This window comes from Canis lupus, chromosome 5 (genome assembly GCF_003254725.2).
Source record: "Canis lupus dingo isolate Sandy chromosome 5, ASM325472v2, whole genome shotgun sequence".
In the NCBI taxonomy this organism is placed as follows: domain Eukaryota; kingdom Metazoa; phylum Chordata; class Mammalia; order Carnivora; family Canidae; genus Canis; species Canis lupus.
The window spans coordinates 69,973,361-69,989,603 of NC_064247.1; the positions used below are offsets into that span (position 1 = coordinate 69,973,361).

The 16,243-nt window shown below is 39.2% G+C and overlaps 1 protein-coding gene across 22 annotated transcripts in view; it reads right to left on the bottom strand.

Annotated features, from left to right (window-relative positions):
* Nucleotides 1-16,243, bottom strand: part of CDH13 (cadherin 13) — a 1,387,059-nt gene that overhangs the window by 1,343,983 nt on the left and 26,833 nt on the right. For 4 of the 22 annotated variants that reach the window (XM_049110652.1, XM_049110661.1, XM_049110660.1 and 1 more), the window contains exons 2-4: nt 13,560-13,640; nt 5,989-6,093; nt 5,248-5,523 (exon numbers count right to left, since the gene is read on the bottom strand). The exons of 4 other annotated variants lie outside the window; for them this stretch is intronic. Coding sequence is in view for 7 of the 18 variants with exons in the window: in XM_049110649.1 (XP_048966606.1) it covers nt 9,513-9,548 (36 nt within the window). In the remaining 11 variants the exon portion in view is untranslated. Of the gene's footprint in view, nt 1-5,247; nt 5,524-5,988; nt 6,094-9,512; nt 9,572-10,659; nt 11,170-13,559; nt 13,641-13,767; nt 13,831-15,173; nt 15,316-16,243 lie in introns of those variants that run through there. 14 more of the 22 variants (XM_049110650.1, XM_049110651.1, XM_049110645.1 and 11 more) reach the window with 11 other exon arrangements.

Genomic DNA, 16,243 nt, shown 5'->3' on the forward strand with positions numbered 1-16,243 from the left:
CTGCAAGGTCTGTGTCTACGTTGGCTTTTTTTCTGTTTTTTTGTTATGCCTACAGATTTCCAATAGATCTAGTACCATTTGTTGAAAAGACTGTCCTTCTCTATCAAGTTGCTTTTGTTCTTTTGTCAAAGATTAGTTGACTATATTTATATAGGTCTATTTCTCCACTCTATCCTGTTCCACTGATCTATTTATCTTATTTCACCTTATCACCCTGTCCTGATTACTGTAGCATTATAGTAAATCTTAAAATCAGGTTGTTCTTCTCTTTCAACATTGTGTTAGCTACTCTGCGTCTTATGCCTCTCCATATACACTTTAGAATCAGTTCTTCAATATCCATAAAATAACTTACTGAGATTTTGATAAGAATTTCATACAATCTATAGATCAACTGAGGAAAATTTCACATCTTAACAGTATTGAGTCTTTTAATCCATAAACATGGAATATCTATCCATTCATTTAGATCTTTGATTTCTTAAACCAGAGTTTTGTAGTTTGCCACATGTACTCTCTATACATATTTGTTAGATTTATACTTAAGTATATCATTTTAAGGTCCTATTATCAATTTTTTATTCCAAATTCCAATTTTTCATTTCTGGTATTTGGGAAAATAATCAATTTTTATATATTACCTTCTATCTTGTGACCTTGCTAGACCACTTTTTAGTTAAGGAGTTTTTTGGTATACTCTTAGTGATTTTCTAGATAATCATGTTGTCTGAAAGCAAAGACAGTTTTATTTCTTCCTTCTCAATCCATTTACCTTTTGTTTCCTTTTCTTATCATATTGCACTACCAAGGACTACTAGTACAATGCTAAATAGTGCAGGCCAGTGTGATGGTTATTTGTATGTATTAACTTAGCTGGCATAGGGTGCCCAGATTAAACATTATTTCTGGATGTTTGTGAGGGGTATTTCTAGATGAGATCAGCATTTGAATCAGTGAAATAAGTAAAGTAGATGGCCCTCCCCAACATAACTGGACATCATCTAATCAGTTGAGAGCCTAAATAGAACAAAAGGCAATGGAAGGAAGGATTTATCCCCACCCTATCCCACCCCACTCACCTCTATGTCCCCCCACCCCATCTCCCATCCCCACTTCACTGATTGAGTTGGAACATCTCATCTGCTCTGGCTCTCAGATTGAGATTTACACTATCAGCAACTCTGGTTCTTGGGCCCTTGGACTCTGACTGAATTATACCACCAGCTTTTCTGGGTCTCCAGCTTGTAGACAGCAGATCACGGGCCATCTCAGCCTCCATAACTGCATGAGCCAAGTCCTCATTATAAATCTTCTTTTAGATATATATGAAGTCTACCAGTTCTATATCTCTGGGGAAACTTAACTAATACAATGAGGAAAAACATCCTTGTCTTGCTCTCAAACTTAGGGGGAAAGAATCCAATTTCTCACTGTTAAGTATGATGTAGGTTTTCATAAATATTCTTTATCAAGTTGAGGCAGTTCCTCTCTATTCCTGGTCTGCTGAGATCTTTATCTTACAGTGATGCATAGCCATATACCCCTTCAAGGGACAACTGTCACCCCAATTATCAACTCCATCAGGGTATGCCTCAGCTACAGAGAGTCACCCTTGCCCAAAGGCACATTCTTCCTGGGGCAGCCCACACTCAGTGACTAATACAGGTGCGGTGTAAAGACTCAGCCGTTTCAATCCATTGAGAGTCAACTCAGATGGATAACATATGTTCATATGAACTCCCTGATGAAGTCAGGTGGAGTTCTCCTGGGACCGTGTCTCAGTTCAAGTTTTCCCTCTACTCAACCCTGTTTCTTCCTCCTACCTTCAAATGTATTGATGCTAATAAACATCCTGCACACTAAACTCTGACCTTGGTGCCTACTTCTACAAACGCAGCCTGTGACTATTTACAGAGCAAACTCACTTTCCATGCCGCTTCATGAAAGACACAGTGGGGCTTTTTTCTCTACCAGACCATCAGCTTCACAAACAACCTTAGGATTAGAGGTAGAGCAACAGGAGAAAACTTCTCTTGCCATTTGGTCACCACCTGAGAGTGCTAAATTTTAATGCTTGGCTGCAGGATCTGCAAACATTTGTCATTATCACTCAAAAGAGATTCTTCCAAGGCTCCTAGTCTACATTGCAGGGTAATGCAACCACATTAATAGAGATTTTGGATTTTTTTGGATTTTTCTATGGCCTGGCTTTTACTACTAGACAATAGAAAAATCTAAGTTGGCACATGTTGCAAGCACATAGTTTCTTTCAAAACCAGCACCACTGCAGAAAACATCAGACAAAAAGATAAAGATCTCATTAGAGGGGTTACAAAGATGAAACTCAACTTGGAATCAGAGGATTGTCACTACAGAATCTAGGTCAGAATCACACGAAACTGCGTTACTACCTAGAACAGCATCTTGCATATAATACGTGTTCTATAAGCTATTTGCTGAATAAACTAAAGAACACTAATTTGGAGTACTGGCTCCTGGTCCCAGCTTTGGACACACAATCTATGCCTGAGGGCCAACTATAAAATTGTGATAGGTTGTGTTTCATTTCCATGTCTTCAACTTCTAAACAATCCATATATTGAAACTTTATTGATTTAACTCCATAAATAAGAACTTTTTTACCTCTGTACATGGTTGGCTATTTCAAACAGCACTCCTGCCCAGATGCATCCCATTTTTTAAGATTAAAGCAATGTTTGTGCAATTATATGAATATTTTATTGTATTTTTTTCCTAATTAGGTCATAAAAATGAGTGGAAAAAAGAAAAATGGAAGTGCTGATACTGTGATAAGAAGCAGAGATCTTATTAACTTAATACAATTGAGACAAAGATAGAAATCATTAGGCCTGTGGGAAGTGATGTCATTAGCCTCAATCAGATGCTCATTGACTTCAAGCTAGTCACCCCTATGAACATGTACATAATGTATGAATCATTGAGGACAATGCCTAAAAGGCAAGGTGTGATTAGGGATGTGAGAATGTTTTTCAGCTCTCTGGTAACAAAACTCACATGTAATCTTGTTTAGGTCTTATATATTTCACTTGCCACCAATTTTCAAGAGAACATTGTGTATAAAACCAAGCAAATGTCTAAATTAACACATGGACTTCCACTCTTATAAAGCTGTTGTTGTACATCTTATATTTAGACAATAAAATTTGTGATTGCAATACCAGTCATATTTTGATATAACTTGCCATTTTTGTAAGTGTATAATTATATCAGCAATTCTGTTGGTCTAACATCAGTAGATACACATAGATAGGTATGAGTATGGATATAAGTACCCAGGTACCTTAGCATACTCCTTTTTCCAGAATGCTGTCTATGAAGAAGGATGTTAAAAAAAAAGGAGGAAGTATGAGAGGGACTATGGGATAGTGCAGAGAGAAAGGTGGGAGACTCTCAGCCCTTTCCTTGATGTTGGCCATCTCTCTTTCTTCAGAGCTAGATAACCCAGCTTATTCCGCTTCTCTTTTACCTCCAGGCTACCTTCCCTTCTATTAAGGCCTGAACCCAGCTATCCCAAAGTCATTATTTTAAGCAGGACTCTGGTTCCCAAATACCCTACCTACACAGATTCAAGCCTATAAGACAAAGGAAGTGCAACCTTTGGCCTGGTCATCTCTCAGGTGGAACAACGTCTGAGGGCATAGGTTGAAGAGGACAATGGCTTTTTATCACTTCTTAATAAAATAAAATAGCAAAACTGTAGCCATTTTGATATTTTCTTAAATACCAAAAACTTGTCATTATGCTGCAATATTTCACTGATGATATGAAAGCATTTTGAAGAATGCACAGTAGGCATTTTTCCATCTGCAAATTTAACATTCATGGTTTTAATGATTTGTGAGAGATCCTAGAGGACCATGACATGTAGCAATTTGTAATTTTGCTAAGGCACTAATTTGAATCACTCCCACTGTGAGCTAGTGTGTGGGAATTAGTCATTTAGGTGGTGAATGAGGCAGTGCCTGAATTTTGATGTTAGTTTGTTGCTCACGAGTATTTTTTTGAACATCTGAGGTGGTTCTTGAAAGTCACAGGACAAATGCCAAGAGTCTATTATAGAGCTCAATACCATTAGGCATTAGAATCGTAACAAGCAAAAATGCATATTGCCTCTCATAATGCAAATAAACCTCACTGGGATGACCCTACCTGACTACCAGGGCAACCTGCAGGTACCCAGACTGGTCAAAACCAGGTAACCCATATCTGTTTTACATTCTGCCAGGGCATTGGGCATAATAATTGACATAATAGTCTAGCATTAATTTGCTTGTGTCATATGAACATTGAGGTGTTTTTTAAGATTTTATTTATTTATTCATGAAAGACACAGAGAGAGGCAGAGACACAGGCAGAAGGAGAAGCAGGCTCCCTGCGGGAGCCTGACGTGGGACTCGATCCCAGAGCCCCAGGATCACGACCTGAGCCAAAGGCAGATACTCAACTACTGAGCTACCCAGGCACCCCAACATTGAGGTGTTGTTAAAAATATTTTGTCCACCAGTGTTGAGTACTGATATGCTTCTCCATCTATGGTAGATACTGTTAATGCCTACATCTCTACCTCTTTCTTGCTAATAGCCCCTCTATGTTGTCCATGGCAGCACTGGATCCAGTCCTCATTTTATTTGCTCCTCTTCTGTCTAGGGGAAACCCTATGTGCCCAGTTCTGGCTAAAGAGATACAAGAGGAAAAAAAATTAAAAAAAAAAAAAAAAAGAGCGATACAAGAGGAAGGCATATGAGGAACTTCTAGAAGAATTTTGCTTTCCTATAAAAGGCACAAACATGTCCAAAACTATTTTCACCCCCTCTTCCTGCCCTAAGCATAACCATGAGGTCTAGTACTATGGCACCTTTCTTGCAACCATGAGGCAACAGTCAACAGAGAAAGCCCAAGAGAATTGCAGTGATGATAGGTCTTGACATATTTGAGCCACTGAGCCAATACTACCAGACTTCTTTGTGTAATAATAAAATAATAATAATAATAATAATAATAATAATAATAAATCCCTATTCTCTTTAAGCCACTGAAAGTCAGAATATCTGTTTCTTGTGGCTGAACAAATATAAATATGCCACTGATAATAAAAAAACACAAATTTTCAATACATGATTCTTAAAAACTCTCCAGTCCCATACTCTATTATTGTAGAAGTGTAAGAGGCTCTTTCAGTAGTAAAGCTCAATCTTTCAGACTTACTTATTTTGCCCCTCTAGTTAGGGTATAGATTTTCCATAAGAGTCTTCTCTTCAATTTTTGTCACACGTCTTTCACTGGGCATTCATACTCCAGGACAAATAGGCTTTACTGCGGTATGCCATGACATCTTTTTCTATCTGTCTCATCTTTGTTGCCACAGTTCAGTTATCAATGAATCACTCCAGGAAAGAGATGAATCCGAAGGAAGAACTGGCAAAGGCTGTTAGTGGTTTTCTGAATCATACTAGAGAGATTGTGTCAAGAACTAAGGGCAGCCTGAAGATTCAAAAAAGAGAACATAGTGAGTGAGTGTAGAGAAACAGGGCCCCTCCATAGGTCCTGTGACTAGTCTATGCACGTGCCATAGAATACTCAGCTAAGGAAACTTTCTTCTAGGACCACTACCAAGTAGGAAGCCATAAAGATGGTGTTTCTGTCCAAAGGGCAATAAAATTCAACTCAATTATTCTAACATTTAAAAGAACCTAGATCCTATAAGAGGAACCGAGGACATAAAAGGAAGTGAGGTGAGGGCCATGCTCTATGACAAGCCATGAGCTTCTTAAAGAATAAGCTGAAGACTGTCCATTTTCATTTTTTATCCAGGTAAGAATGTAATAACTTCAACTTCCTTGGAGCTCCAATGCATCTCCAGTGAAGTTACAAAGCCAGATGCTGTTTACTATACCTCCTGCTGAGGGAGCTGGGAGGGAGGAAAGGTAAGTAGGCTCCTTAACTTACCATTCATCCTCAGCTGGTGCCATTCTGCAGGCAAGATGCCCAGCCTGGATGTCAACTTTTTACAAATAACAATTGAAATTGTCAGTTATCTTGATGAGCAGCACTCTAGTGAAAGAACAGCATAATTGGGGGGCGAAGTGTTAGTGAGCTAATTTTTTTTTTTTTTTTTGCCTGTAGCAAAAACAAAACATCTTTCTGGGGATAATGTATTTACTGTTATAATCTGGTATTATTTGGTATATAGCACAGAAATTCCAAATAATACAAGAGTGAAAATATTTCCCAGCTTCTAGAAGAGGCAGAGCATGTAATCTCTCAGGTTTCAAAAAATATAGAAATTAATGGAAACCTATTTCTTTCTTTCTTTAAGAGATTTTTGTTGTTTCTGTTGTTTTGGGTTTTTTGTTTTTGTTTTTCACCTGATTTTAAATAGAAAAATCCTGGTGCTTATTTTTCTTGGGTATTTGTATGCTTAAATACAAGGTAGCAGGACTCTATAAAGACCCTAGTGTTTAAACCTCAAGGCAAAGATAATATGAATTTAAATGATCTATGGCATTGTCCTCTAACACTCTGGATGGCTCATTATTAAGTGAACCAAAATGCAATCTCTAGTATCCTTTCCATCACTCCTAGTCTATAAATCTAAGACCCCAGCAACCTGCCCACTCCTGACCATCCTTTAAAACCCAACTGAAATGCCAAATCTCACTGACTTATCCAAGCAGTGCTAAGGTTTCTTTTCTCCCATTTCCATCCCTCTTCTGTCTTTCTGTCATCTGGTCTTTCTCAAGACATGTTCTAATTGCTATCTACCTCTGTCTTACTCTAGACAATGAGTTCCTACGAGATAGGGACATTTTGTCCACTTTCGTATCCCAGGGACTTGTACACCTCCTGGCACATAGAATATCCTCACTAATGTTTGCCAAACAGGAAAAAGAAAGAATGAATGTGGGAAGAGGACTTGGGTGGGTACTCAGTACTCCTCAAAAGAGCTCCAAGGTAGAGCAAGTCGAAGGGCTCTGGCTCCTGAATCCCAGCAGGGGGCAGCAGAGAGCTGAGGAGCAAAAAATAAAATAAACTAAAATAAACTAACCACCAGGAAGTCTGAGATTGCTGATGGGAAAGGTCATATAGCAGGGCGGGAGTACAACCCCAGTGACACTAAAAATCAGGGACATATCATCATTGGATGCCATGAGCACAGGTAGGACACTGAATCTGGCAGGAACATATAATGAGGAAACATGAGGCTACCACAGTGGGTCCAAAATAATTTGGGTGAAAAACAGTGTTTTGGGAGACAGGGCTTCATCTGGAGGTCCACAGCTTTGGCCCCTGGAGGGAATGTCCCTCAGCTGATCTCAAGGTCTTGGTAGTCAGGAAAGAGTTAATGAGCGGAGAGCAAACCTAAATATGCACAATTTGGATCACAAATGGGAAGCTAGGACTTGAGAGGTAAAGGATTAGATAGTCCAAAGGCCACAGAGGCAGGAGTTGACAGTGAGAGAAACCCTGAACGAAAGGCAGCATAAGGAAAAGGCTCCATTGGTCAGTTTAGGAATTCTGAGAGCACAGGACCTCAGTAGGAGGAGGATGACACAGCTGGGTTTTGAAGTAAGCAAGCCTGTCCCTCTTGAGGCTCAGACAAGCCACACCTACCCAGGTTCTGCCACTAAGTACTAAACTCTACCCTCCCCGCCTTTTAAAAAATTTTATTTATTTATTAATGAGACACAGAGAGAGAGAGGCAGAGATATAGACAAAGGGAGACGGCAGGCTCACTGGGGGAGCCAATGCGGGACTCGATCCCAAGACTCCAGGATCATAACCTGAGCCAAAGGCAGAGCTCAACCACTGAGCCACCCAGGTGCCCCTACCCTCCCATTTAAATTAGTTGCAAAAACCTCCCAACTGTCCCAATTACAACCGGAACCTATCAACTGCCCCTTCACTTTAATAATGCCCAGTGTTAATTAAGTTCAAGCTCGATTAGCCAGGAGCAGAGAATTTAAAACAAATAACCCCAAACCCCGTACACACACACACAGAACTTTGGTATCGGACTGACTTTTGTGACTGCAAAATTCTATACTCTTGCCACCAGTGTGGTCCATGGGTGAAGAGCAGTGGCATTATGGAGAAGGTTCTCCATAATTTAGCAATTCTGCTAAAATGCAGAATCTCAATCCCCGCCCCCAGACCTACTGAATCATAATCTGCACTTTAACAGAATCCCCAGGTGATTCATAGGCCATTAAACTTGAGACACCTTGTCTACCATCACCTGAGCCCTGCCTATACTTCTGACCATAATTTGAACCATACTTCCCCTTGACCACTATGCTTAAGTCATACCAACCTTTCTGCCCCTCAAATGTGCTTACTCATTCCCAACTCATTCCTAACATAAGGTCTTTGTCCTCTCTGTTCCCTCTGTCTGGAACCATGGATGGGTTTTCCTGACATTCAGGTCTTGACTTATATGTCAGCTCTTCAAAGAGGCCTTCCCTCACCACCCAGTCCAAATGAAATACCTGCACACTCTCAACTACATTTTGCCATGTTATTTCTGTGCACAGTGTGTCATAGTTCTCAATCCTGAGAATCAGAATCACCTGGAGAACTTGTTAAAACACAAATTCCTAGGCTGCTCCCCCACAGTTTCTGATTCAGTCCATCTACAGTGGATCTGAGCTGAGAATGTACATTTCAAACAAGCTTCTATGTTACACTGATGCTGTTAATCTGAGATCACTGGCACTGTCTCTCTATTGGATACTATTTTGCCTGATTGCTCTTCGCTGTAGGGTTATCTCCACTGCACTGGAGTGTCCATTCCATGAGTTTAAGGAGTCTGTATATTTTCTCCAGTACATGATAAACAGTAGGTGTTCTTTAATATTTGTTGAATAAAGAATGGATTTGTTAGTAAACAATTGCTTTCAATATGAATTTCACATCTTTTGCATTTAGCTTAACCTAACTTAGCAACAACTTTGCATTCCATTCTGTGCATATCTGTAATCAGCCATGAGAGATTAGTATTCATTAGCCATAGGTTAATTTACAAAAAGGTAAGACACACATAGACAATTGAGAGCTAACTATATTTTATCTGTATCTATCTATTATTGATGGTATCTTTTTATGCTGTTGACTTCATTAGTTGGTCTTCTATTTGTGGAAAGAGACTCCATCCAACCCCATCCATACCAAGGAAATAGCCCCTTCTTTTCAACAACATGAGCTCAGTGTATCCTTTAACTTAGATGCAACATCCTCTTACCTACAAAACTGAAAGACGGAAAATAAGCAATCTGATATATTCATACATTCTTTCTTACCCTGGAGAAATATCCTCTCCTAAATCAGAATTAAGTACATCATCATAAGGCTTAACTAATCATTATGCACACATCTCAGTAATGGTCAGGTTCCTTTTATTACTAATAAGATTATATTTCACTATCAATCCATTTGAGTTTGCCTCCAAGAAGCCTTATCAAGTTACATATTACCGATGGAACCAGCACATTGTCCAGGCTGTTGGTCATCCCTCCATTTGTGGATCACAGTTCTGCAGCGAGAAAGCCACATTTGTGAGTCTACAGGTAATTGCATTTATCTGCCTCTCCTGCCACCAGAACCCTGTCATAATCACTTGCCACCTGTACCTCCTCCCCTTATTGCCCAGTTCCCCCTGTCCATACCTAGCTTTGTCTCTGGGCCCACCAACTCTGGCTCTTATCTTTCCTGAGAGTCAGATTTGTTTTCATCTCCTTAATGCTGAGGCCCCTCCCTGTATAACAAGTGGCCAGAATCAAAAGCCAGGTTTGCAAGCTATGAATCTAGTACTAACCTCACTCCAAGGTTGGCCTTTGCGGGAAGCCCCTGGGAAGAAGTTGGGAGAGGTGTGGGTGGCCTTGCTAATTAGGCCAGATTCTAGGTGTCTGGAGACTAGTGTAAGCCACTGTGGCTACATGTTAAAGTCAAGGAACCAGCTCATAGAGTGACAAAGGTACCCTGTCAGAATGCTGACAGGCAAGGACAGCAATAAATGGGAAGCTGGTGACTGTGTCACAGCCATGCTTCCTAAGCACTAATGGCCATGGCCTACACTGAAGAGGGGAGGTATCCTGAGAGATGAGCTTACCCTGGCTGCACTTGTAAGAGATTATTAAAAACACTGACACAGACAGCAGTGAGTGTCTAAAAAGAATGCTTCATCACAAGCTAATGTCTGAGACCTGAATCTGATATAATATCAATTTGATAAAGTGAATTTGAATATTTTAAAGATCCAGTTTTCCTTTGTATCTATATTAATTACAAAACATATTGACTCAATTCTGGATTGAAGGGACTTACAATGAATATCATTTTTATATACACTGATTAAGTTTCCAATATAGGAAAAAATATACATTTTGTTGCAGAGACCTACAAATGAGTGTTAATGCTGACTTTTGACCCATAATTCCTTTTCTATGTGAGACCTGTTGGCTCACCTAAGATATGCACTTGATTAACTCTTAGGGTCATTTATTTTCATCCTTTTTTATACCTGCAACAACCCTATGAAAGAGGTAGAGCAGATATTATCCAACTACTGTTACCTCATTTTATGGTTAAGAAGTTCAGATTCAGAGAGCTCAAAAGACTTGCCTAAGATTCCACAGCCATGCAGGGTGAAGTCAGGATCCCGTTTGTGCTGCTCATGGGAAGTCTTCTGAAGAGGAAAAACTCAGGGAATTCAACTGCTGGTTGTCAGCACCATAGGTTGGCCTCTTCCCTGCCCTTCTTCCACTGGGCAGCACTTTCTGATCCCTTCACCACTGACCAATGAGTCTGGAACTCTGCCTGCTTTCACAACTCACTCTCAGTTAGTACGACTCATTCTCTTCACTTTCAGCTTCCAGAAAAGATCATTCTTTCAACTTCAAAGGTGCTGGTAACTTCAGCTTCTGCTGATAATGATAAGCTCTGGTGGTTTGTGTACAGGGCACAAAAGTCTAGATCTTAACTGAATATTCTCTGTGCAGAAATGTTAGTGTGTTCATTTACTTGTGATGGGATGGTCTTTTCCTCTTCTCTAGCCTGATCTCAACTTTATCCTCCTTCTAGGGCATGGTGCATGTTAAGCTTGGGTACCAGAAGGGGGATTCAGTAATATGGCTCAATGTGGAAGAAGAGACAGAAACTCTATTAACATCATAATAGTGACCATGTCATGACAAGATCAACACTGGCAATATAAACAGTCTATTTGCTGGGACCAAAAGCTGCCACCAGCACTACTACCACCACTACGCATTGTGGAGTAGAGCCAAATGGAATTTCATGGCTGACAAGCTGCTACAGACGCCAGGGAGAAGAAATCGGTCCCTGGGAAGAAGAGAAAATGGGAGTAGAAAGGTCAGGAATGAGAGGAAGAAGAGAAAGAAGGTAAAAAGAGAACAGTTAGGACTGGATATATGAAGTACCCCGCCCCCCCAAAGCCAGGTTTGAGGAATCTAAGAGCCCTGAAAATCTGAGTGTTTATAGAAGCTAACAACAAAAAGGAGCCACTCCAAAACCTGCTCCTACCATTGCTTCCATTTGACTTAAAGGATCATTTTGAGTATTCTGGACTCTCTGTGCTCAATTCCCAAGTATTAATTGTTTAATAATGGACTGGACAACCATCCTCTTCTGCAAGTGGTCTTATAGAACCAGTCATGCTACAAGTATTTACTGACCATAAACCTTGAACCAGGCACTGTAACAGGAATGTGAAGATGAATAATAATGCACAGGCACTCCTCTGGAAACACAGTCCCAGAAACTCTTTGAAGATAATGACCATGGACATTTAAATTTTTAAATGAATATATTACTATTCTCTCAGAAAATCTTCAATAAACATACCAAGATTCCATCAATTCAATGGCCATCCGTGGCTGCCTCAAACAAACCATAAATTGGAAACATAAACATGAACCTTAGAGCAAAACCTTTGAGAATCATGACCTCTGTTCTGAGCATTGAATAACAAATATTTAGAGAGCATTTTTCACATACTTCATCTCTTGCATATGTTGTATTCATAATGGTAGGAGTACCTATGAAGTAGTAGTGCTACTACTCTCTCCATTTCACATAAAAAGCAGAAGGTCAGAAAATTTAATAATCTTGAACTCTATTTGTTTTTTCTTTTCCCTGAAGAACCAAAACAACTCACTAGAGCAACACCCTCTTCGGAGAGAGCAACAGCAAACACTAACATATAATGAAATCTTTGTTTTGATCAGTTTAGACAGTCTTATAATGTTCTGGTGTGGCATTCAGTTACTGAATTTTAGACAATAGGCCATTCTAGCTGCCAATTAAAATCTGTGCACACTAAATACTTTGTTGCTTTAAACCAGAAACAAAATCTCAAATAAGGCACTAATAATATATGAGTAAACTTTGAGAATTTAATGTCACAATTGAATTCAGGTATTTCTTGAGAAAAAAATAAATGGAGAACAGAGAATATGAGACTTTATTGAATGTCATAATTGCTTATAATGTTTTAATTTCTTTGTATTCAAGTAAATAAAGTCCAGTAAAAACGTTATTTTTCTGGGATGAAAAGTATTTTTTTTTCTTTCCAAAAAAAACCCATAATGATTCCTATGGACATAACTTACTCATTGTTTAAGAATATTTTCTGGGGGGATCCCTGGGTGGCTCAGCAGTTTAGCGCCTGCCTTCAGCCCAGGGTGTGATCCTGGAGTCCCGGGATCGAGTCCCATGTCAGGCTCCCTGCATGGGGCCTGCTTCTCCCTCTGCCTGCGTCTCTGCCTCTCTGTGTGTGTGTCTCTCATGAATAAATAAATAAAACCTTAAAAAAAAAAGAATATTTTCTGTCAGAGATACTTGGGATACATTCCTAGAACTCTGATTTGAAGCACTCTAGTAATTCACATGAGTTCTTCTAAACTTGCTTTCAAAAAGCATAAAACCCTAAAAAAAAATCCCATAACTGCGTATAAAAGAGATGGCAGGGAAAAGGAAAAGAATAGTAGATGTGAAAAAGGGAGATAGAATAAAATGGGGAAGAGAAAAGAGAAGGCAGAAATAGCAAGGAGAAGAGAGAAAAGGAAAAAGGGGTGGGGGGAAGAAAGAGGGAAAAATGGAGACTCTTACTGTGGATCTCATCTAATCCTGATCTTTCTTATCCTCATGACACACACATACACACAACCACACACATACACCACAATACACAACACCACACATGCACAACCACATATACAACCACAACCATAAACACACAATCACAAAACCACACATACACATAACTGCAAGCGCCCACACACATACACAACCACACACACAACACCACACACATGCACAACCACAACCATATACACACAATCACACAACCAGACATATGCATAACTGCAAACTCACACACACATAACCACAACCACACACACACACAACACACACAACCACAATCATATAGACACAACCACAACCACACATACACATAACTGCAACCACACACACACACACACACACACACACACACACACCTCCTTTGACAGTTGTCTCAGCCCCACACATCTTGCACAGGATGTATAAACTGGCAACGTCTTGATGATCCGAGCTATTCCCTTCAAGAAGACAAAATTATAGCCATAAATACATCAGTTATTTAAAAATCATGTTAAAATTAACATTTAAAAGATTCACAGAAAGGAACCATTTTCAAAAATAATTCCATGAAAGTTTGATACTTACATTGCTTTCTACATTCAGTAATCTACATGTCTTTGTGGCTTTCTTCTTTAACAAATGTCCTTGCTGAGTGGATGGATGGATGATGCATGGTTAGAATGGGAATTCTAAATCATTAAGCAGCATAACTGCCAACAGAATTTCCTCCCAAAAATTCTGGGAGGGCTTTCTCCAGCACACCTGCCCACTAACCCTCGATCCTGCCCAGCATCACCTTGAGAATGTAGCTTGGATGCCAAAAGTTTATCTTTGGGGGATATTTTCCTGGTTCTCAAGGAAAACAGCATTAAATATTTTAGATTGGGGCTGTAACATACACACACATGCACATGCACGTACACATATGACAGTGTGCATGCACATACACACAGGCACACATGTGTACATACACCAGTCCCAGGCATACAGAAGCTATACCTATAACCCCTTGCTTACCAATGCATAAAGGGAAACTTTGAGATTTGGATTAAAGCTTCTGCCTCCTCAATAGAACCATATTATATTCCTGGATGAGCTGTCAAACATTCTGATAACACTATTTAAAATTCACAATTGGGCATATGTTTCAATTTAATCCGAAAAATAGGAAAGCCCATTCTGGCCAGTGATATGCTGCTTATCTGCGGCTTTCTCCTCAGCTGTCAATGTTTCTGAAATACCAGTGCTACAGGCAAAGCACCCTGATTAGGACATCAGACTGCCTTTGAGCCTATGCTGCCAGCTGCCAGCCTGCACTTGGCAACTGAAGGCCCCTTAGCTCTAACACATGGTTGGAGAGCCAATGAGGAAGTCCTGACAGATGTAAGAAACTGCTTTGGAGACCATGCTCCCAAAAAGTAGCCCAACCTATATGGAAATGGGAGCCAGTATTAAAGATGCCTTTTGTGAAGGGACGTGTTCAGGCACTCTCATGATTTGTAAATTCCCATTTTTCATCATAGATAGAAAAAAATATTACTTTATATTCTTAACAGTAGAAAGGTAACAAATTAGTAAAATTCTGTCATTTCTTTTCTCATTTCAATTTGTTTTACATACTGAATATGGGGATATGTTCATCCTGTGGAAGATTCAAACATACAAAATTACATATTTTAGAACATGAGTGATCCCATTCCATACTCCCTTGTAGGGTGCTCTTCCTATCATTTTTGCATGGGTTTACTTATGTATGTGAACACTTTCTTTACACAAAGGGGATAAGACCATACTACTTATGCTACAACTTACTACAACACCATCCTAAAGACCATGTCTAAACACAGCTCTACTTCCTTTTTTTTTTTTTAAGACTTAACTGTTTTGGAGCATTTTCAGGTTTACACCAAAATTTAGAGATAGTACACAGATTTCTCATATACCCTCCACTCCCACACATGCATAGCCTCTCCATTATCACTAGCACTCACCTGAATGTTGCATCTTTTACCAAGGATGAATTTACAATCACCCAAAGTCCACAGATTACTTAGTTCATTTCATGCTCCTTCAGGTTTTCAGAGATGACTATAAATTTAACTTCTTTTCTCATATTTCTTACATTTCATGAGACTTTGGGTAGGAGAGGAGATATATGCATATGATCCTTCCTGACTACCCTGATCTAATCTCTTGAAATTTGTAAAACAAAGACACCAAATCACTCATAATCCTCCACCTTTTACATAGCTTTTATCTTTTTTCATATACTCCCTTCCAGTCTTTGTCTGCATATATAGTTTCATATTGTTGTAATCAAAATGCACTTGAAATTTTGCATTCTTCTTTTCCACTTAATATGCCTTAGACATTTTTCTGTGTAATCTTCCTAATTACCACTTTAATGGCTACATAATTATAGGTTGAGGTGATCTAGTATCGTTTGCTTACCTACCCCCCAATTTTCCACTATTATAGACAAGTAGAAATAAACATTCTGAAACATATACTTTCTTTTCTTCTGATGGATTCTTTCCTTAGGATATGGAATCACAGGTGAGAAGAAAGGAATCATCTTAAGGTTTTAGTTCTATTGTGTCATATCACATTTCAAAAGGATTTTACCAATGTACTCTTTTCATTATAATTTTATCAGCACTGGACATTATCATTTTTTGCTTTACTAATAAGTATAAAAAATGACCTTGTTTTAATGATACTTTAGTTTTCTTGTCTTTAAGGAATAAACAAATTGAATACTTTCTTTTTTCTCTTCTATAAATTGTATTATATTTCATAAATCAAATGAGGTATTAATTTTATCCCTTATATTTGAATGAGTATTTTTTTTTAAAGATTGACTGATTGATTTGAGAGAGAGAACATGTGTGCACCTGATTGGTGGAGAGGAGCAGAGGGAGAAGGAGAAAATCCTAAGGACATTTCCCACTGAGTGAGGAGCCCCCTGATCTCACGACCCTGAGATCATGACTTGAGCTGAAATCAAGAGTTGGATGCTTGGGGGATCAGTGGTTGAGCATCTGCCTTCAGGCCAGAGCAT